The sequence below is a fragment of the Zeus faber genome (genome assembly GCF_960531495.2).
Source record: "Zeus faber genome assembly, chromosome: 2".
Lineage (NCBI taxonomy): Eukaryota > Metazoa > Chordata > Actinopteri > Zeiformes > Zeidae > Zeus > Zeus faber.
In genome coordinates, this window is record NC_137189.1 from 25,172,688 (window position 1) to 25,195,581 (window position 22,894).

The 22,894-nt window shown below is 42.8% G+C and overlaps 1 protein-coding gene across 1 annotated transcript; it reads right to left on the minus strand.

Moving 5' to 3' along the window:
- Positions 1-7,316: 7,316 nt before the first annotated feature.
- On the minus strand, positions 7,317-21,906 carry LOC307248132 (sorting nexin-4-like). The gene is made up of 14 exons (XM_080024394.1): positions 21,864-21,906; positions 20,851-20,966; positions 16,753-16,891; positions 13,516-13,665; positions 13,380-13,427; positions 12,788-12,843; positions 12,157-12,229; positions 10,056-10,117; positions 9,852-9,917; positions 9,622-9,711; positions 8,959-9,058; positions 8,551-8,696; positions 7,985-8,099; positions 7,317-7,866 (listed from the first exon to the last, which is right to left on the minus strand). The coding sequence occupies exons 2-14, from the start codon at positions 20,940-20,942 to the stop codon at positions 7,819-7,821; spliced, it is 1,185 nt and encodes a 394-aa protein (XP_079880520.1). The 5' UTR covers positions 20,943-20,966; positions 21,864-21,906; the 3' UTR covers positions 7,317-7,818.
- Between the last annotated feature and the right edge of the window lie 988 nt (positions 21,907-22,894).

Consider the following 22,894-nt stretch of genomic DNA (forward strand, 5'->3'; position numbering starts at 1 on the left):
CACCCTCCATCCCTTCTCTCCATCCCTTCCCTCCATCTCTTCCCTCATCCCTTTCCTACACCACACCCTCCATCCATTCTCTCCATCAGACTCTCCAGCCCTTCCCTCTATCACCCCTCCATCCCTTTCTCCATCACACTCTCAACCCCTTCCCTCCATCACGCCCTCCACCTCTACTCTCCATTACACGCTCCATCCCTTCTCTCATCACACCATCCATCCCTTTCTCCATCACACTCTCCACCCCTTCCCTCATCACACCCTCTACTCCTTCCCTCCATCCCTTCCCTCATCCCTCCCCTCCATCACACCCCCAACCCTTTCCTCCATCACTCCCTCCATCCCTTTCCTCCATCACTCCCTCCATCCCTTTCCTCCATCACACCCTCCATCACCCCTCCATCCCTTTCTCCATCCCACTCTCCACCCCTTCCCTCCATCCCTACTTTCCATCACACCCTCCATGCCTTCCCTCCATCACACCATCCATCCCTTCCCTCATGCCTTCCCTCCATCAGAAACTCCATCCCTTCCCTCCATCACACACTCCACCCCATCCTCCATCACATCCTCCATCACTTCCCTCCATCACAACCTCCATCCCTTCCCTCATCACACTCTCCCCCCCTTACCTTCATCCTTTCTCTCCATCTAACCCTCCACAACTACCCTCCATCACACCCTCCATCCCTTCCCTCCCATCCCTTTCCTTCCATCCCACCCTCCATCCCTTCCCTCCAGGGAGACAAAGAAATTACTATGGAAGGATGGAAGGGAGCAAAGAAGGGAGGGAGGGAGGGAAAAAGGTGGGAGGGAAGGAGGAAGGAAGGAATGGGAAAATGAAGAAAGAAAAGACAAAACGAAGGATGGAAGGAAGGAAGGATGGAAGGAAGGAAGGAAGGAGAAGGAGAAAGAGAGGAGAGGAAAGCTTTGTTTTCTGAAGGTCACGACCTGTGACCTATGACTTCCTGTGACCTCTGACCTTTAACCTCTGCAGCCTGACATTTAACGGTATGTAAATGAGGACATGAATAACCCTTATTGTGTATTAATATTTAATATGTATTATGTATAATACTAATATTAACCCTTTAGAGACATTTCAACACAGCTATTGATAACAAATGGAAATATTTCAGTTTAATAATAATAATGTTATATTCACCCTTTTTTTGGTCGATTTTTTTTCTATTTCACCACATTGTCTTTTCATTCAGACTATTATTAAGATTATTATTATAGTAAGTTCAGGTTTTGGATCAGAAATATGACTTATGATCCACAGACTCAATTTCGTTTCTTATTCTTCATTTTGATAAATTAATGTTTAAAAAAACCATCAATAACCTGTGTGTAAATACCGAGGCAACAGGAACATGCTTGGCGCCCCCTGCTGGACAACACACGTATCACGTAAAATCACCTATCATCTGTGTCAAAGTGTTAGTAGTTGCTCCTAGTTAATTTATTACCACTAGTTAGTTTGTTGCTACTAGTTAGATTAGACATTTAAACCCTTTATTGAAGCATATTATTATATGAGGAAAGGTTAGGAATGTATATATTATATATACATATATATATATATATATATATGTATATTACCTCATTGTAACCAAAACTGTGGTTACACACTCTAACCTGTGATGTGGACCACAGACTTTATACCCATATGATAACATATATTAGTATAATAATATTATACTATTATATTATATAATATTATAATTATATATTGTTAAAACTATATATATATATATATATATATATATATATATATATATATATATATATATATATATATATATATATATATATATATAATTAACATATATTATAACAGTTATCTGTCCTGTGCAGAATAGGATCTCATCACATTTGTATATGTTAAATATCAGACTTTTCTGTTTTGTAATTTTGGTTATTTGTATATATCTGACATTTTAATTTAATTTTATATTTAATTTTTTTCATCCCATTTTATTTTATTTGTATTCTCCTGTTTTTCAGATTGTTAAGCTTTTAATTTTACAATGCTGTGGTCTGTACAGGAGTGCACCAAACCTCACCAGAAGAGATTCTTAGGAATAGAGTGGGACGGAAATTTCCCAGCATGCTTTGTTTGTGTATTTTGGGGTTGTCGGGGAAGAGGATTGTTTTATGTGACGTTAATTGTTATGCTGTTGTTCGTGTTAGTTAGCCATGTTACATGTGTTATGATAGATTATTACTTTTATATGTTAAGATTGTTACACCATGAGTGAGAGTGTGTGTGGCATTAGTGACGTGCCTGCCGTGATAGCAGTGTGGTGGATGAATGTAGAGCACGAGCTTAGTAAACATTGCTTGCTTGACAAAGCCTTAGCTTGCTACATTGTTGTCAGAAATGGGATTTGAGATGGAAGCTTTGCTCGAAGGGGTGGAAGAACTCACCATATGCCTGCGCATCATTGAGGGTGCTTGGCTGAAGAAGAGACAACCGCCACCCATGTGGAGAGCCAGGCCACGCACACTATTGCCCAGCACCAGTGCTGAAGATCCTAGCACCACAGTCAGCGTTTAACTAGAGCGGGGTGGCACAGCAGAGGAACTGCCACCTGTGCGAAACTCCTCCTCTACCACAGCGCACCTGAGGCTCGGACGTCTTGGTCAGACTAAGGAACTGTACCTGGACTGTAACCTGAACGGTACACTTGGCAGAGCCCTGATGGACACTGGTGGACACCAAGTGCCGCATCACGACAGTAACCAGGCAACGCACTAGAATGCAGGGAAAGAGAGCCCTTCAAGTGACTTGCTAACTGTGATGTCGGCCACGAGTTCTGGTTGGCCAACATACAAGATGCCTGCATTATCGGACTGGACTTGCTGGTCAGGTGGGGGGCTGTGGTGGATGTGCCCAGAGCCACACTCTACTTGGGTACTGAAGCCATAGCACTCCACATCATTGAAGAGGATGTACTACGTGTCGCTTCGCTGCCATCGAAGATCTGTACCACAGAAGCTGCGAAGGACTGGATGCAGGCCAGAGAGGTCAGCTGAAAGAGTTGCTGGACCTGTCTGCTGACATCTTTGCGGCCAGAGACGAGGACTGCACGCACACCAACTTGGTACAGCATGACATTGAGACCTGCAACGCACGCCCAATCCGCCTCCGCCATCGTCACCTGCCATTTGCCAAGCAGGCTGCAGCGGAGCAGAAGATCAAAGAGATGTTGGAAGCCGGCATCATCGAACCCTCTACAAGCCCCTGGGTGGCGCCGTGGCAGTTCTGCGTGGACTACCGCCTGCTCAACAAGGTCACCCGCAAAGAACATTGGGAACGCCAGCCATTGAGCATTGGGAACATTGACCCAGACCAACTCCAACACGAGCAGAGCCAAGACCCTGTCCTCTCCCGGGTTCAAGAGTGGGTGAGGGCAAGCCACCGACCAGAATGGCCAGCAGTCTCAGCACTGGACACGGAGACGAAGGGCCTCTACTCGCAGTGGGCAAACCTCATCAGCTGTGATGGGCTCCTGCATTACCGCTGGCAGACTTCCGGTGGCCATTGTGATGTCTTCCAGCTCCTGGTGCCCCACCAGCTACGTTCCAAAGTACTCCAGCTAGTCCATGGCTCTGCTAAAGCTCTGGTCATGCTCGGAAAGCTGTGAGTGAGTTAATATTAAAATGTTATCAAATAGTGGTCAGGCATGGCAGAGGTATAGAGGAGAACCACTAAGTTAAAGGTATCAATGCCCCGGGTTAGTACATGGTCAATAATGTTACAATTATTATGGGTTGGTCCATGTATTAGCTGCGTAAAGCCAAATATATCAATTATTGTCTGGAACATCCTGCTAAGGGGTTCAGATGGGAAGTTCACATGGATATTAAAGTCACCCATAATTAATATATTTTTTACGTGCATCACCATGTCAGTAACAAAGTCAGAGAATTTGTCTAAGAAGCTTGAGTAGGGGCCAGGTGGGTGGTCAATCACTGCTAGGTGGATAGGCAGTGGTGTTGAGGACCGCATAACAAAAGCCTTGAATGTTTTAAAGTCAATGTTCAATTCAGGATTGGACAAGATTAGATTTAGAGATAAGAGCAACGCCACCACCTTTCTTGAGCGGACACGCAACATTGGTGCCAACGTAATTTGGTGGAGAAGCTTCTTTAAGTGTTAAGAAATTATTTGGCTTTAACCAAATCTCACATAGACCCAACATATCAAGGTTTTCGTCGCTGATCAAATCATTAATTAACTAAGGATGGACTGGAAGATTACCCTGATCTGACGCGCACACCCGGAACACTGTCAGGTACATACATAGAAAAAAAATCGACCCAGACGCAAAGGGCATGGTCCATCCCATCAGCCAACAGCTGGCCACACTTAAAAAGAAGATAGTGGAAGAAACTGTAGAAGTGGAGAAACTGCAAGAGATGGAAAAGGATGCCTACATCTCCAGAGTCCATCAGCCTACGGAGTGGGTGAGTTCAATGGAAGCCACAGTGCACAATTACAAGAGAAGAATCTGCAAAGACCCAAGCAACCTAAAGAAAGTCATCTAGAGAGAGCGTCACCCTATTTTTTTAGGGTTTTACCTGCTGTTCGTTCGACCAACCAGCGAGGAACAGGTATGCAGCCACTCTGACCCCAATCACCTAGATCCAGGTCAGGTGTAGCTGCTCAAACCACACCAACTGCACACCACAAGGACATTCTTATTGCAGCACCCACGGTTGAGGAACATAACAAAATCCTGCTTAAATCGGTTGAGAGAGCCACAAGCTACAGCCTGAGGCTCAATTTCAAGAAGTGTCACATCTGTCAAGTGTCAGTGCCACATGTGGGACATCTGATACCAGCCAGGGGACTGACCCATCAAAAAGAGAGGAAGTACAGTGCATGCCACCACCGACCAACAAAGATGGGCTTCGCCGGTTCTTCGGTTTCGTAACATACCTGTCAAAATTCATACCCAACCTCAGTTTGCGTTGTTTGATGGGTGCTATACTGGCCAGGCATGAGTGCAGAAATCGAGGACTCTGAAACTGTGTGCGTGCTGACTTTCAAAACAAGCTACCCAGACAGCCACTCCAACCAAATGAAATGCTGGAGCTGCCATTTGAGGCGGTAGCTTCCGATATATTTGAGTTTGAGGGCAAATAGTACATCATTCTTGTAGACCACTACTCCAATTTCATTGAGGCTGAGGAACTGAAAACATGCGCAGCATCGACACTCTGAAAGCTCTGTTCAGCAGACGTGACATACCCACCACGCTCAGAACAGATAACTGCTCACAGTACTCCTCCGAATATTTCAAAGACGTTTGGCGTCAAGACGAGGCACCAGAGGATGTTGTTTATTGCTGAAGGAGGGAGATGTAATGGATTGTTGTATTCACTAGTTGTAGTGTGTCTTCCTCAGCGGTAGTTGTTGTGTCAATAATGAATGTGCGGTTCATTCTGGAGTTCCGGCAATAAAGTACACATCTGTAGACCAAGCACACAGCTCCTCACCTCTGATTTATAAGTACTTTACACCGATGACCAGGTGGCGCTGTGGTCCGCCCATTGCTGCAGATCAGCATACCTGTAGAACTGAAAACCAAGATGCCTCAATGCCTCCATCTTGGCGCCATCTTCATTCCGCTCACTGCACCACAGGCAGCGAAAGCACTGCTATAAATAATATTCTAATGCTATTTCTGCATATGGAGCACAAATTGTCGTCTACATTGAGGGCTAAGGGGAGGGGGGTTAAAACGTAAAATATAAAAATACTGCCATTATATAATAATAATAATAAAACATTATTTGGTGTAAAACTTTGTGTGTAGAGCTATGACGGCATGTCAGAATGGTGGCGCTGCTGGCCTGTCATGGGAGGCCGAGGATCGAGGTCAGTCTCTATGCGTTCTAGATTTCCGAATACATTTAAGTACTAAAGTTTTGCTTTATTGATTGTTAAATTTTTTTTATTTAAAGTTAAGCATTTATTTGTACCTACATCTGTTTTGCAACATAGTTATCGCATCAATTTATTGAGCTACAAAACACTGCACATGTACAAAGATCACAAAGACAACACTGCACATATATAAAAATATAAAATGCTAAACAATATTAACAATAAAAATTGAATCCAAACAGAAAATTATATATATATATATATATATATTAGAGATCGGTAGAGGTCTGTGGGAACGGCAGAGGTCAGTAGAGGTTGGGAGTGGACTGTAGTGGTCAGCAGAGATCTGTAACGGTCAGTAGAGGTGAGAATCTAACCCTGAAGTCCCCGTCCAGCTGCTTCTCTTTCTGAGCCACTGCGTCGTACCAAGGTTTGTCATCTCCTCCAACCAACCTCAGCGGTGGCTTTGGTGTAAAACCAAAAAGAAAATCAAACCGCAAAGCCCCAGTGTTTGGTCCTGCGACAGTGTTGCTATGGAACGCCCTCCATCCAGCCCCAACCTCAAACCCTAATGCAATGTGCACCTTCGTACCATGATGCACATCTCGGTGTCTTCCCTCGGGGAGTACGAGAGAGCATCATGGCCAAACACGAACTTCACAACTGTTATGGTGACATGCCATTGATTATATCCATATCAACACCAAAACACGCCCACATGTTCAAGCTTGCAGGCAACGTCAGATTTTTAGGTGGGTTTTGTTTTGTAATTACAAAAATGAGTCCAGCTGTAATTCTAGCAAAAAAATAAAAATAATTCTTAAATCAAATTTCTACGTATTTTCCCCACACATTAATTGACTGGGTATGCCAACCTGCAAGTTGCTCTTTAAGGATTTGGATTAAATGACTGAAACGCTGGTAAAACCTGAGAAACATCTGTCTCCTTGTCTGTTTTCACGACTCTCCCATGGTGGCCTCCAGCCCCGTGGTCATTACAGCTGCAGATTTGATTGACATCACCAACATTTATGATTCTGACCTAGAACCCAGAAGCTGGGGTTGAAAGACGAGGAACCAGAATCCACATGAGTATGTATATGTGGTGTGGGGGTGGTGTGGTTTAAGCAGCCACACCCGTCTTGCTCGTCAGAGCAATCAACGAGCAATAGGTACAACCCCCATCCCCACACACACAGGAGAGGAGTCTGTCATGACAATGTTCCATCTGCTCTGGGCTTGTTCTACCTTGCCCACTCTCTACAATAAGACCGGTACTTTTCAACCCCATCGCCCTTGTCTCTGTGTCAGAGGGCCCTCAGGTGGCGGGGGGCAGGCGGATCTGCCACAGTATTGTTTTACAACCTGCAGAGAGTTCACTTCACTTGTTACAATTTGCTTTACTTGTGTTTTGATATAAAGACCTTTTATTCATCGGCACAGAATTACACATTCTAATGTTGAGGGATTATTTAAGGAATTTCAGAGAGGTTTATAAGCAAGCATTCTCATATTTAGCGGTAGTTGACAGTCCAAGAACATCTGAAAAACAAACAACTTTAAAATAAAAATATTTTTCATATTTATCTTTGCATTCTGGCAGTCACATGTATTTGGCATCCTCTTCACATGTTCATTAGGATTCATTTGGTCGGAACTCACAGGCGTTCTAAACTGAGAGTTAATTGTGCTGTTAAGCAAATAAAAGGAATATTACAAGCCAAAATCTTGATACCAGGATTGGGGAGAACAACAGATCGCTGGCTGAATATAGACTTCAGAACTGTCATGCTCACATGACAGTAACTAAATCTATATAAACACCAAAACACACCCGCGTTCCCAAAGAGGTCGCAGCCTGAACATCTACATATCAACTTCAAATTAAAAAAGGTGCAAATTTCCCTGAATGAAAACTACATCTTGAGGAAACATTCTTTGGCGTTACTCCACATCTGTATTCCCTGAGTAAGGAGAGAGAGTAAGAGAGATTACAAAACCATATATTTATGTTGTTCATACTGTTTACATACTGTACAGTATTCATACAGACTATATAGATACATATCTACACAGTGGTACCTTCTTGCACATGCTGATCTGCATTACAGCGTAGTGGATCAAAGCTTCTCGGAGGTCCTTGTCCTTCTGCTCCTTAAAACGCTGCATGTCCGAGCAGCCCAGCTCCACGTGCTCCCTGAGGAAACATCACAACATTGGATTTGCTGGATCCCAGTGCCAGGAAGCGATCACAACACTGGGTATACTGGATCCCAGTGCCAGGAAACCATCACAGCACTCGGTTTATTGGATCCCAGTGCTCCCTGAAGAATCATCAGAACATTGGGCCTACTGGATCCCAGTGCCAGGAAAACAAGACCGGGTTTACAAGACAAGGGTTTACAAGATCCCAAGCCAGGAAACCATCAGAACACTGGGTTCACAGGATCCCGGTGCCAGGAAAACCATCAGAACACTAGGTTCACAGGATCCCAGTGCCAGGAAACCATCAGAACACTTGGCTTTATGGGATCCCAGTGCCAGGAAACCATCAGAACACTGGGTTTACTGGTGCCAAGCGCCAGTAAACAAGCAGAGTCACCAGTCGATCAGCAGATCAATAAGGGTTTATTTAGCTCTGGACTCACTGGCACTCTGCTGTCTTCTCCTTCACTGTCTCTTCTCCTTCTGCGATCTGTTCTTCCAGAAGTTTCAGTCTGGCATCACGCTGCTCTGGAGCCTCCTGACCAAACAGCTTGTTGGTCATTCCCTTGAAGGAGAAGGTCCGCACGATCTGGGAGAAGGAGGGAGATGGAGGCAGAACATTAAGGAACCTGAATCCTGCAACTCAGACACCAATACGCCAAAGTTCCAGTCAATCAACAGCCCAGGTTGGACGTGTTAGTGCGGTGGGTTGGTTATTAGTGATCTCTAAATAGCGTTTGTTCTTCATTCGTTCTGCTGGTTAACTGTTCTCGTGCTGGTGAACTCTTTCAGTGCTGGTGAACCTCAGCAGAACAGATGGTTGAGGAGCTTCCTGAAGAACCCCATCGTACCCCGGTGGCCAGCTCCTCTCGCTGCTGCTTCTTGGAGACCAGGTCCTGCGACGCCACCTCCAGTTCAAACTGTGTCAGCTCGTGCTTGCGACACACCGCCCTGCAGAGCCAAGAACAAATTAACTAAGTAAGTGGAAAGATATTTTCGTGACAACATGAAAACAGCGTTAATAGTAAAGTCAATAGTAATGGGAGGAGTTAAGGGCCTTTGCTGGAAACAGTGGTCGTTATTCAACTGAATTAAACTGAAACTAATTCCTGTCACTTTTATTCACCAACAACAATTGTTCATTGTAATTCTAATGTGTATAAATAAACATTTATATCAATAGTAAAAGCAGTAGTACGGTAAAACCTGTCTATGCAAAAGTATCCCTCTGCTCTGTGGAATCCTGGATTCTGATTGGTCAGTAGCAACAACCAGCAGTCAGTTATTTCTGAATAACAACCGCTGTCTGTTAATAATAACTGCCACGACAACCACTTCTCCTGGTTTCACATCCCTCATATCACTCTGCCTAAATGCTACTGCTAACACTAGCGTGTGGCACCATCTGGTGGCGCTACATAGAAACTACAGGGGAAGACTCATGTCCAGTTTAACATTAATAACAGGAAATAGTTAATTTGATTGGGTTTATTGTGTTTGGAGCTGGTCCTCGCCTCAGGGCCTCAGCGTAGAACAGGTACTCCTTCAGCTGGTCAGCGTAGTGCTCCTCCTCCTCCAGGATGTCGTCTATGGAAGCAGCAAAGCTGCAGCAGGAAGAAACAGGAAACAGCATAATATCTCGGTTATTACTACACCACTCTGCTGACCACGGTTTGTTCTGAATAGTTTACGCAACACTACTGAACACCTGGTAACGCTGCGTGTCTGTTCTACAAACACTCACGCGTCCATGTGGTGTCCAGCACTCTGCAGTCCGTCGCCCATCTGACGCTCCATGGCGCTCCACTCACTGCATCTCACACACACACACACACACACACACACAGACACACACACACACACACACACACACAATATTTATTTTTATTTCACTTTATTTTTTATCTCAGGTCCAGAAAGAGTAACACCATTAGTTTGAGTTTCGAACCTGAAGACTCTGCCATAGTTCCCATGGACTTTGTAGACTCCATAGAGACGATCAGCAACCCTCTGGGAGGAGAAAGCCAGTATGAGACAGACAGACGGACAGATACTATTATTATTTATATTATAATATATTATACTATAACCATAAACACATCATTGCATCCAATTTGCCTTCCAATGTGCTACAGCACAGGGGTTCCCTGTGGCCCCCTAGGGGTCTTCGAAGGAACTGCAGGAAGTCACAAAATGATAGAGTATACAGTATATACACTACTCACAAAAAGTTAGGGATATTTGGCTTTCGGGTGACATTTATGGAAAATGTAAAAAGTTCACGCTACAGTGATATTATATCATGAAAGTAGGGCATTTAAGTAGAAGCTTGCAATGGTGATTTCCTCATCTCAAACAATTTATTGAAACAAAAGCCAAAAACAGTGGTGGGTTTACCACAACAAAAAATGTCAATGTCTCAATAACTTGTCATGTGCCCTTGAGCATCAAGTACAGCTTGACAATGACGTCTCATGCTTTTCACAAGTCGACTTATTGTCTGCTGAGGCCTGGCACCCCACTCTTCTTGAAGGGCGGCCCTCAGGTCATTGAGGTTCTGGGGTACAGAGTTACGAGCCTCTACGAGGCGACTCAGCTGATCCCATAGGTTTTCTATGGGATTCAGGGCTGGAGAAAGTGCAGGCCACTCCATTTGAGGTGCCCCAGTCTCCAGCAGCCGTTCCGTATGTGACCTCGATTAGCTGAGCATTGTCATCCATGAAGATGAAATGAGGCCTGTGTTGTTCATGCAGGGGCACAATGACTGGATTAATGATGTTATTCAGGTAGTATGGGCTTGTCACTGTACCATTCACAACGTGTAGGGCAGTTCTGTATTGACTAGACACACCTGCCAACACTGTAACACCACCACCACCAAAGGCTCGTCTGGTGACAACAGTGGCTGATGCGTAGCGCCCTCCTTGACGTCTCCAACATCGTTGGCGGCCATCATTTCTGCTCAACGTGAATGGACTTTCATCAGAGAACAGCACTCAGGCCACTGGTCCCTCGTCCAGCGTAAATGCTCCCTGGCCCATGCAAGACGATGATGCCTGTGCCTGGTGGTGTGGTCAGGTACCCTTGCAGGTCGTCTAGCACGCAGACCACGCTGATGGAAATGGTTTTGAATGGTCTGACGTGACACTTGGATGCCTCTCATCTCCCTTAAATGTGCCTGGAGTTGAGTGGCATTCATCATCCAGTTCCGCAGGGCACTGTTCACAATGAAGCGCTCATCAGTGTGGGATGTGGCCAAAGGACGTCCTCTTCTATGCCTTTCTGTGACTCTTCCAGTGTCTCTATCTCTGTTGCAACCTGCTGATGACACTCTGTGACACTCTAAGCTCAGTGGCCACTTCCCTCTGAGAACATCCTGTTTGAAGCCTCACAATGGCGAGGTACTGTTGATCAATTGTTAGATGTCGTCTTGGTCTCATGATGTCAAAATGTGAACAGCATGATGAAGAGGACTTGTTTAAATACCAATTCTTATTGAACCAGGAAATGTATTGGTCGATTCATGGATCAAACACCTGTTGTGAATTTTGCCGTTCAGCTCCTTGTTAGAGAACAGCAAATTGTGCAAAAAGTACTGAAACATTGAATAGTTGGACATGTGCATTCAAAAGTTTAGAGAACGTCAAATGAAGTTCACCTGTAAAGGTTTTAGTGCATTTTAGGTTAATCCTGAAATTTCACCCGAAAGCCGAATATCCCTCACTTTTTGTGAGTAGTGTATATACTGTATATTTATATATACATATATACAGTATATATATATATTTGCCCAACACAAAGTTTAGTTTAGATATTTGTCACTTTAACTCAGTTTTAGTTAAATGTTTACAGCAGTGACCCTAGACTTACAAGGGGGCATAGCTATAAAACATCTGGGAATTCCTGTCATCATTAAATCCATTTGAATGTGCTGTGACAACACATACAGTTTAGTAATGACATATCAGCCTGATGAAATGTAAAATATCAGATGACAAAACGTGGGAAGTATGTTCATGTATTTCTGTGTGCGTCTGTGTGAGACCTACTGCTCGTGCACGTAGAAGCTGCGAAGTGTGCGACTGCAGTCCATCACTGTAGTGTTTCATCTCCACAAAGCGTCTGGATGATGGAGAAATGTTATTTTATTTATTAATTTACAGCATTATTATTATTTGTCCCTCCTCTGATGGCTAAAAGTACTTGTGATATTTGAATTCACCACACAGAGATTGCCTCTTGTAGCGCTGTGATGTTTCTCCACTAGAAGGCGATGTTGAGCAGTGAAAATCTCTATTCCTTGTTCATTTAGTTTGACGTGCTTGGTTCCAGATTCCAGCCTTGTTTGATGCCTAGCGCTGCTCCCTTTAGAACTGGGCCACAGGGGTGTGGCCTAAATATGATCTCATACCTGATTGGTTCATTAACTGTCACAGGAGGAATAAAGGTTGAAGTGGTTCAACATTAACTTTGAAGGCCTCTGAACTCCAACCGTGTCCTTAAAAGTAAAAGTTGAAAGGGTTGAACCTTTACTTTGAAGGGACTTCAAAGTGAACTTCAAAGTTAACCACCACTTCAAACTTTACTTTGAAAGGCCCTGAACTGACGCAGAGTCCTTCAAAGTAAAGGTTTAATACAAACACCGGCTCCTTAACGTGGTGAATACGAGTAAAGTCTTACTTGTCTGGATTCCGTACCCTGAAGGTGGCACTCAGAGCTCGCAGTCTGGAGTCTGCCTGTAAATAAATGGACGTCATACTACTGTCATATACTAAGATTAGAAACAAGATCCGATCAGATTGTCCTTAATTGTCACTGAAAACAGGAAGTGATAAAGAGCAAGGTTAAAGGACCCGACAACAACTTTTAGAAGTGGTTGCCAAGTTGGCCAATGCCAATGGTGGTGCCAACGGTTGCCAATTTTTTATAATCTTAATTGAGTGATAATAATCCTAGATAATTAAAATACATATTTCAATATTCTCATTTGTTTCACCACTTTTTGGGTAAATGCAATGCTTCAGGTATCTTCTGAAAATGAGGACGTATATTAGTTATTAGTTATTTTTTTAACATGAGAGAAGTGATGTGGGGCAACCAGACCCCACAACATTGTGGGCAACTTTTATTATTGGGACCTGGGGGGGTCTGAGCTATGAAAAAAACCTTTAAGTAGACTCTGGGGAACTAAATAAAATGGCTGAAAAAGGAAAAATGAGGGAATTGTGAGGCAACCAGTTGATGCTGGATAAAGATTGAGGGATGGACGTACCTTGGCCTGGAACTCTGTCTCGTACACCACTTCCTTCCAGCCATGTTCCTGGCAGAGGAGAAAAACACCACAAAATGTTCAGGAATGAAGCTGCTGGATATCTCTTTCTAAAGAGACTTCAAAATGAGTCTCAGACCTCAGTCAGGAACTGGTGGAGGATCTTGTCATTTGAGAGGACGGGGTGCGACGCCACCCGGAGCAGAAAGTTCTCCAGGCCCACCCGGCGACGCTCCACAAAGTCCGGGTCCATGTTGTCCGCCGACAACTTGTGCCACACAAACTCCGCCTGGAAAGAGAGGAAACATAGGGAGGGTGAGAGAAGTGGAAGATATTTTGCTGCTCACTGGTGGAAAAGGATGGAGCTTTGAAAAGGTGGAGAAGTTTCCAGGAAAATAACATCTCATCTACATGACAGATCGGTGGTAATTGATGTTAAGAGGATTATGGCTACGGTGATCTTTTTACTGTGAATATGTTACATATTCTAAATACTATGAAACAAGTGAAGTATATCGCAATGAACTGGATGGTTCTTTAAAGGTGCATTCACTGATAGTTGCATCACATCTGACATCTTCTATCTATAAAGGAAGGAATCTCTGTCTCTCCGGCCCGGGTTCTGCACTCGCGGGTGCGTCTTATGCCTGCACTTGGGGGTGCGTTGGATGTGTACACTTCAGAGGTGCAGGGTCTCCTCGCACTCTCTGGTACTGGTTTATGCTCCTCGGGGCCATGTTGGGTGTTGCTCCGCGGGCTCCCAGCTTCTCTGGGGGCTAGGGGGGTCTTCTGTGGCTGCAGTCATGGGGTATCTGTACGGCTGTGGGACTCAGGGGTGGCTTTGGGGCCTTTTCCGCAGCTTGGAGGCGCTACGATATAATTCCGACCTCATACACCAGAACCAATTGGGACAAGTGCCGTACACTCACATTAAATGCGCGCGCACACACACACACACACACACACACACACACACACACACACACACACACACACACACACACACACACACACACACACACACACACACACACACACACACACACACATACATACAGGCGGACTCATCACAGGCACACATACACCACAGGCACCTGCTTGGAACACACCCCCGAACACCCTCCTGATTAAATCCTTCTACTCTCCTCCCTCATTTACTGCCATAATTATGACAGGAAGAGGCAACATGCCCAATTACTGTTCCAATTTTCCTGAACTTAATTAATTATGTTTAGTCGATACATGTTGTCTGCTGTTTCTATGTTTATGTTTTTCCGTGTACATGTTTGTTTCTTCTTATGTTTATTTGTCTCACCAGTGGTGATTTTCCCCCTCTTGGAGAAGTAATGATGATTAGTTGTTTATAGACCATGGCAAGATCGTTCCCCAAAGAGGGCGATTGGCGGTGGATAATTAAAGACTGAATAAAGAGTGGCATGGCAGGTTGAGAAGTTGAACTCCAGTTGCAGACTCAAGACTCAGACAGATCTCTGTCCTAGATGCAACGGCACAAATACTCTCTGTTGTATGCCCAGCATGCTGACAGCACAGGTAAAAAAATAAAAATAAAACGCCAAAAAAGGTCTGCTCAGTCCGTTTAGAGACAAAGAATATAACAGAAATATCTGTTGAAATATCTGTCTATAAATGTCTTTTTTATTATTGAATTGATTAAATTAATTGAAGGGGGGTCCTGACACCCCTGTCCCCCCTGTAATTTCCGACCCTGACGTGCAGACCCATATCAGTGACAGCGGCCAATGATTGCTGCTACTGGTTATTACTTGACTTCTCTTTACGGTACGTCACACTATGTTGCCGCTTCTTTACAAAATGTTGTGAATATGCTGTGGATACAATGCAGCAGCTTCAAGCGTAAAAGCGTAAAATGTGGCACGGTGGCACATTGCATTGCACTGCTGCATTTCTCTGCTGCATCACAGCAAGAAGGTCCTGGGTTCAGTTCCCGCCTGGGGCGCTGTTGGCACCGTGCTCGGGTAGGTTATCTCCCAATTAGGAGCCTTACTGTGTGGAGTTTGCATGTGTTCCCCGTGTTCACATGGGGCTTCTAACATCAGTAAGGACCCCCACTAAATACATGAACACATCATCGTCTGGCCAGCGATGGACACTCGTCCCCGGGCGTGTCGTCGAATGCTGCCCACTGCTCCTGGCTGCCCCCCAGAGGAAGGACAAGCCAGGATGGGTCAAATGCAGAGGCCTCATTTCACCGGCCACCATCCAAAGCATGTGTGGTGTGTCATGGGACAATTAAAGATTCTTCTTACAAGTGTGTTTCAGCGGAATAAATATCAGATTGGTACATCCCTAGTTGTTATCAACCTTTTTGTTGAAAAAATAAAATAAAATAGAGGCTGCTTGGGCTGAATTTTGCAATACTTTTAATTCCGCCACGTGCTCCTGTTTGCATACACCTATTTTTAGTCGCAAAAGTGAGTGAAACACTTGCCAGTTGTATTGCTAGGGACCTGAGGAAGAATGTCGACCCAATGTCGAATTTGGTGCAATTTGGACACACGACACGGGTAATATTAATAAACTTTGAATAAACAATTGAACAGCTAGCCGCTCAGCTCTGTGCAGTAGCGGGGCGGGGCTTCACGAACATCTTTCTGCAAGTGTTGTGCATGGGCGTTCACGTAACGTGCGTGCAGAAATGATTCCCGTTCACCACACAGTGATGGGCACCAAGCAAGCGTAAGTGAGGAAATATATTGAGAGAACCTGATACCTTTTGTGGTATTGATCGCTAGAACCGACCTTGAAAACGAGACTATGTATTGAGACGTGTATTGATACTTTTGTTATCTATCCGTCCACCCCCACAACGCAGCCCGTTCCGGACATAACACCAGCTCCAGCAGAACAAGTTTCACTCTTCCATGGAAGGCTTGACTCTTTTCTGAGAGTTGGTTCTTGGCGAGTCGCTCAGTAAAAATAATTGTTCAGTTTGGTTCAGTTGGTGCAATGCACAGTGAGCAAGGGAGGACTTCCTGAACGATGAACAACAAGAAGAGTTGGAGTCTTGAATCACTATTAGTAGGCCTTAATAATAATACTCAGTTCTATATGTTCCTAAGGTTTTTAGTGGTTGACAGGACAGTGGCGTTGTCGTGGCATTATTTCATTATAAAAAGTCAGGCGTGGAGGAAAAAACATTGGACACACTGAACATTTAAATATCTGTAATTCTGTATCACATGGCATATTTTGGCGAATGAAACCTTCCAGAACAGAGGTTAACTCCGGCGTTAGTTCTCGGTTTAACTCTGAGTTTATTTCAGGGTTTAACTCTCGGTTTAGCTCAGTGTTAAGCTCTGGGTGTAACTTGGCACGTTTCTCTCCCAGGACTCACCCTCTTCTCAGGCAGAGGAGGAACCACGATGAAGGGGAAGGTGACCACCAGGAAGCTCCTGAGCAGCTCAAACTCACTGTACCTCCTCCATAGGGAGTCCGGGGCCGGGTTGCGGCCTTCGGCAATGGCATCCATCGGCCTGTGGACACAAAGACCAAACACTTTGGCAAACAATGACGACACTGAGAAACAGTCAGTACAAAGCAACTAAACACATAAAAAATATTAAAAGTAAGAATTATCTGTCATGTTTCAACTCGCTGGAGAAAAAAAGTTACTTATATCCTTTCTATCCACAAAGAAAAGTTTTGACGCACTGTGGTGTGGAACTTCCGCATCCGATCGAGGCTCTGGGGTGTTTCACATTTTCCAACTCATGTGACAAGTTTGGGTCCAACAGTTATAACTGGAAGTGATGTCTGTAGAGTTGTTTTGTTTTTTGAAACTGGGCTTAAAACTTAGTAAATAAGTCACATATATGAACTAATGGATGTCACTATATTCACTATCAATAAAAATATTTTTATATAAGTGAATTGTGTATATTTGTGTATATGTGTATATTTTAGTTTTGTTCGCTTTTTGCAAAAATTATTTGAAGGAAGGTTTAAACTCTCATTCATTGAACATGGTAAATGTCCAGCTGAGCAAACTATTCGCTGTTGTTTTGGAAAAAAATATTTTGTCCCATTGTCCCTGATATACTGTATTATGTATGCGAAACCCAGATGCAGTTCATCCGACGGCCACTAGTGTGAAAGATCTGACTGTCGGATACAATTACGCACTCAATGGGGTTTGACAGATAATATAACTGCTATAGTCAGTGAGAAAAAAATACATATGTATTCAAATAAACAAAATATATGAATAAATATATATATATGAGAGGGTGAGACTCGACTTTTATTTTATTATTGTTTAATTATTATTACCTCTGGGATGCTCTGACAATGAACATTGATCATTAAATATTAATTTTGATTTTTAATGGGTCCTTTCTCAACACCCAGATTTGGCGTTCTTCACCAAATATCAAAAATGCACTCGCGTCCTTTCATTCCCTACCATGGGCGACGGTTATAGTCTAGTTCAGATGACGAAAACATTGATGAATCATTAAATGACAAACAAACCATGGTATGTTGATTGACACATGTTAACAGCCAGTTGATATAGAACAGCGAGAGTTATACCACCACTTTGATGTTTTGTTGCACCATTAGAAGAGAACAATCCTGTACGATTATTAATAGAAAAATATTGACCAGTTATTTTCCCAAAAGGAATAGGTACCTTTCATGATACTAGAAAAGAAAAGTTGATGTTAAGTAGATATTTAAATGCACAGATTCTCAATGCTGATGGTAGACTTATAGAAAATTTGGATTACATTTTCTATAACAATATATGTCTGAGATGAAATAAGTTGTGTCAAATGTGCCTTGAGAAAAGGTTATGACAAAGACAGAAAAAGAAGGATTACTTGTGAAATGTTATCAAACAAAAGGTCAATCCAACAAATTCAAAATTTTGATGAAGGGTATACGTTTATGATACCTATAAGAGGGACACCGCCTTTTGGCAAAGTGTACAAAAAGATCTGTTTGCTACAGTAAGACAATACCCCAACATGGTTTTGCTCATTTTCTTCTGCTTATCTGAGATGGGAAGAAGTTCTCCAAAGTATTGTAAAACACAGGGACAACAAGCATGTGTGAATGACCTAAATTGGTCTGACAGATGTGGAATGTTAAAAAGCAATCCCATTACAGCTGTCAGAACGTTCAATCATAGCTTCCACTGTTTTTTAAAGGATATAATCATGTCACCAGCAAAACCAATTGGGAAAATAGTTGAAATTCAACAGTGTGGATAATTGTTTGTTTTGGCTTTGCCCCAAAAAGTTGATAAAGACAATGATGATGAAGTTGTAGCTTATATATATATAGAGCAATATACAACATGTGAAATGTCACCTGATACAGACAAAGACATGTATGACATTGTATCTAGTGTACAAAACAGCAAAAGACACTCAAAAACACCCAAGAAAAAGGTAAAAATATGGGGACTGAATTTCCCAAGGCCACAAAGTAACCACCATATATCACAAGACGTAAAAACAGTGATGAACAAGAAAAACAAGCTGAAGAGGGTAAGAGACAAAATCATTCTGAAACAGGAGACTAGTAGTAATGTTGATGTAAAGACGAGCGACAGCACCAACTGATGCTACATTCCATGAGAACTCTAAAATTTGTAATTGGTGTCAATACATAGTGATGGTGTGTTTTACGGGAACTCTGAAAACTGTGATTCGTATCTAAAATGACTAACCTGGACCCCGTGTATGAGTGCCTGACATAAAACTGACATGAAACTCCCAGAGACTGTTAGAAATGGTGGGCATAATAACATCCACTAGGTTCAACATGTATGCACCAAGTGAGGGGGAAGTCAGGAAAATTTCAACACTGATGATGACATTGGTGGCAACATTACCTGGTCAAATACAAAACTACCAACTTAATGACAAACATTTCCGCCATCCAACGACGGTTTATCACAGGTGGCTACTTCCATGTCAGGTTCACCAATAACAATATGGTGACGGACATTATCAAGTTAGAGAAAATGGTAAAAAAAAAGAAAATGAAGGTGAATCATTTCTTTATTTATCTTTGTTAAGACGGCTTAGTTTTTGTAATAAATACATCACGAATCTCAAGCTGTCGTTATAAAAAATATATATTTTCTTGTTAAACAACTCCATACAACACAATGTATATTAACACGATTTACTTTGACAGCGTTAATTGCGTCCTGCGTCTGCATGTAGGTAGGTAGGAGGTACAGTATCTGGGGTACCACTTGAGTGAAGGCCGGGTCCGATCCCAGCTTGATAAAACTGCTTTGGTCGCAAACACACCGAGACCCAAGACCAAAAAGGAGGTGAAGCAGCCACTGCTGTTTAACCCTAAGTTCTCTCTCCCCTTCTGTTTACACGGTCTTTTCGCAGGAGGTTGAGGGGACCGAGCGACCGTTGCTGTACCTCAGCCATAAGCTCTCAGAGCGGGAGTCGAGGTATAGCACAGTGGAAAAGGAGTGTTTGGCAATCAAGTGGGCCGTCGGTTCCCTCCGTTATTAGCTCCTGAGACGTGCTTTCAGCCTCTGTTCGGACCACGCCCCGCTGCAGTGGCTCCGCTGCATGAAGGACACAAACACCCGCATCACCTGGTGGTACCTGGCTCTCCAGACATTAAACTTCTGCGTGGTCCATAGGCCGCCGGCGCAGATGGTCGTGGATGACTTTCTCTCCCCAGCCAAATTCAGGGGGTGGGGGTATGTGGCGGACCAAGAGGTGCGTGGTCAAGCACCTGCTGCAGACGACAGCATAGCTCACTTTCCCGCGGCCGCCAAACTGCCTCAAATCGACTCCCACCCAGGGCTGATTGGTCTGACTCGGGGCAGGGAGCTTTCTGAATGTTTGTCTGTCTTTGCAGAGGGAATTCGGCGCACAGGCTCGTCGGCCAACCAGGAGCCAGAGAGCGCAACGCCATTTCTCCTGCACCTTCTTATTATTTATACTTCTGGATAGTGAGCCTTTTGTTCATGGACCTATAAAAACTTTTGCCATGTCGGCAAACCACGGCAAAAAGGACTGTCTCCCTCTCTATACTCCGACCTGTGGGCAGAGACTCCCACAGTCATGTTTTGAAATAATTGTATCCTTTGTGTGTTTTCGTGCTCGAGATGCCGAAGAGAAGCCGGAATGTCCGAGACAATAAAGAAGCCGTGGGCAGGACGTCCACCCTGCGTTCCATGTGAACTCGGAAATTTGTAATTGGTGTCGGTAGGAAGTGATCGTTTCATGGGAACTCTGAAAGCTGTTATTTGTATCTAACACGACTAACCTGGACCCCATGTATTGCTGCCTGCAGCTATATTTGTTATTGTTGTTATTATTATTATTTACAATCATAAAAGGGGAAGAATTGTAACATTTAAAAAAAAATCTGAATTTCATTTAAACAAACAAAATTATTTAAATAGTTATTATGACTTTCCCCCCATTTTTAAATGTGTCCCTCTCACCGTGTTTCAATGAGGTAGACGGTGAACGTCTCCTGCATGTTCATCCCGTTCTTTCCATTTCTCTTCTCCGCTTCGGCGACGCTGATCTCCATCCTGCAGGAGAGTGGCGCACCCACCTGGACAGAGACAAAATTGTTGCTTTTATAATACATTTACATACAAGAAATAACTGAGAAATAAATGTGAATATTATGACGACCATATTGATATAATATCGATAATGTCGATATTATGATATGAGACACCGTCTGGGATTTTGGTAACCACTGTCTATTTTCCTATAATAATATAATGGTTATTATCCTATTCTCAAAATAATAACCAGTATTATTTTGAGAATAATTTGAGAATTGCAAGTCCAATAATAATTCAAGACCAATAATTCGGGAGAAAATGATCAGATCAGGTCTAAATTGACGACCAAAAAGTGAAATTGAGTAATTGAATATTACCTATTAATATTTACTATTCAATTTAGTTGAAATTGAATGTTTACTTTTTATTCAATCAATGTTGCCTGTTTGCTTTATTAACATTAATTGACTACCCTTGAATTGTATTATAATAATACGAGTAACGAGTAAGTTCATATTATATAATCGTTATTATTACGCAAAAACATACGTTCTATTTTGACATTGGTCAAATCAAATTGGACTCATTTCTTTCATTACATATTGTTTGTGTGTGCGTGCACGCCCTCTAGTGTCCACTCGGTTAAATATAAATACTGACGATCCGTCACCGAACATCCTTCGTTATCCTGTGTTTCGCATTTTGCAATATGTCTGGATATGAAAAACATATGACCTCCAATAAAACGCAGCTGTCATTTCAAATGCGCATTCAACGCGGAACATGTTATTATTTTACATTTTTTTTTTTTTTTACCTTATATTTATAACGCTCAAATCACTTGACGTCATTCAATTCCAAAACACACAAACCCACCGCTGTAGGGTTGTTCATATGATCACGGTTTTGTTGGGACGTCCTTCTTTTTTGTTTCTTACCGCGCTGCTGCTTGTCTCCTCCGTCAGGGCGGCGGCGTCTCCATCCTCCGCCATCATGTGGGTGCCACGGGGCGCATGCGTACGAGACCCAAGCGTTCATGACTTTTTTTTTTTTTCCGTTGTCGCGATTTACGGTATATATACTGTACACACACACACACACACACACACACACACACACACACATGTATTTAATGGGCGGGTTCTATTATTATATAATAGAATTGTCTGTTGTATTAAATATACATTTAAATCCTCCGAAATTAAACTTACCTCTAGTACACACACACACACACACAGGATATATACAGTATACACACACATATATATACACACACACACACATACATGTATATATATACACATATATATATATATATATATATATACACTGCACATATATACATAAATACACACACAAATACACATCTATATACGTATGTGTATGTATCTATATATATATAGATACTGTATATATGCATACTGTATATACATTGAAGTTCAAGAGATTTGTCACATACATATAGATCCGGTCACACATACAGTATATGCAGTGAAATGTCATGACACCCGGCGATTACGCACAATAAGCTCTATAAACTCGAAAAATACTCAAATGTGCGTAATCGACACTGCACTCGCGCAGGCGGCCGCAAGGGGCGGCGCCACAATTGCGATTCTGGGTTATTTAGTTATATAATAGAATTAATTGTCTGTTGTATTGAATATACATTTAAGTCCTCCTCAATTAAACTTACCTCCAGCACACACACACACACACACACACACTAAAAATATGTTATGGAAAATCATGAATAAAGGCCAAAAAGAAGAGAAAAATATTGACGGGGTGATAAAATGGAAAAAATAAACAGAAGAAGAATGGGAAAAAGGTATTCTCATTTAATGTGGTAAACAACAAGAATCCTCCTGATCCGTTCACCAAAGAAAGTATATAAAAACAATGATGATGGTTAAAAAAAAAAAATCCATTCCTTATTACAAAAGGAATGATTTTAACCATGAATCCT

Coding starts and splice junctions, on each gene's coding strand:
- LOC307248132 (XM_080024394.1), bottom strand. CDS start 20,942: ATGGAGATCAGCGTCGCCGAAGCGGAGAAGAGAAATGGAAAGAACGGG. Junction 13,666..16,752: donor CTCCTCTGCCTGAGAAGAGG/GTGAGTCCTGGG, acceptor CTCTCTTTCCAG/GCGGAGTTTGTGTGGCACAA. Junction 9,712..9,851: donor GCTGGACACCACATGGACGC/GTGAGTGTTTGT, acceptor TTCCTGCTGCAG/CTTTGCTGCTTCCATAGACG.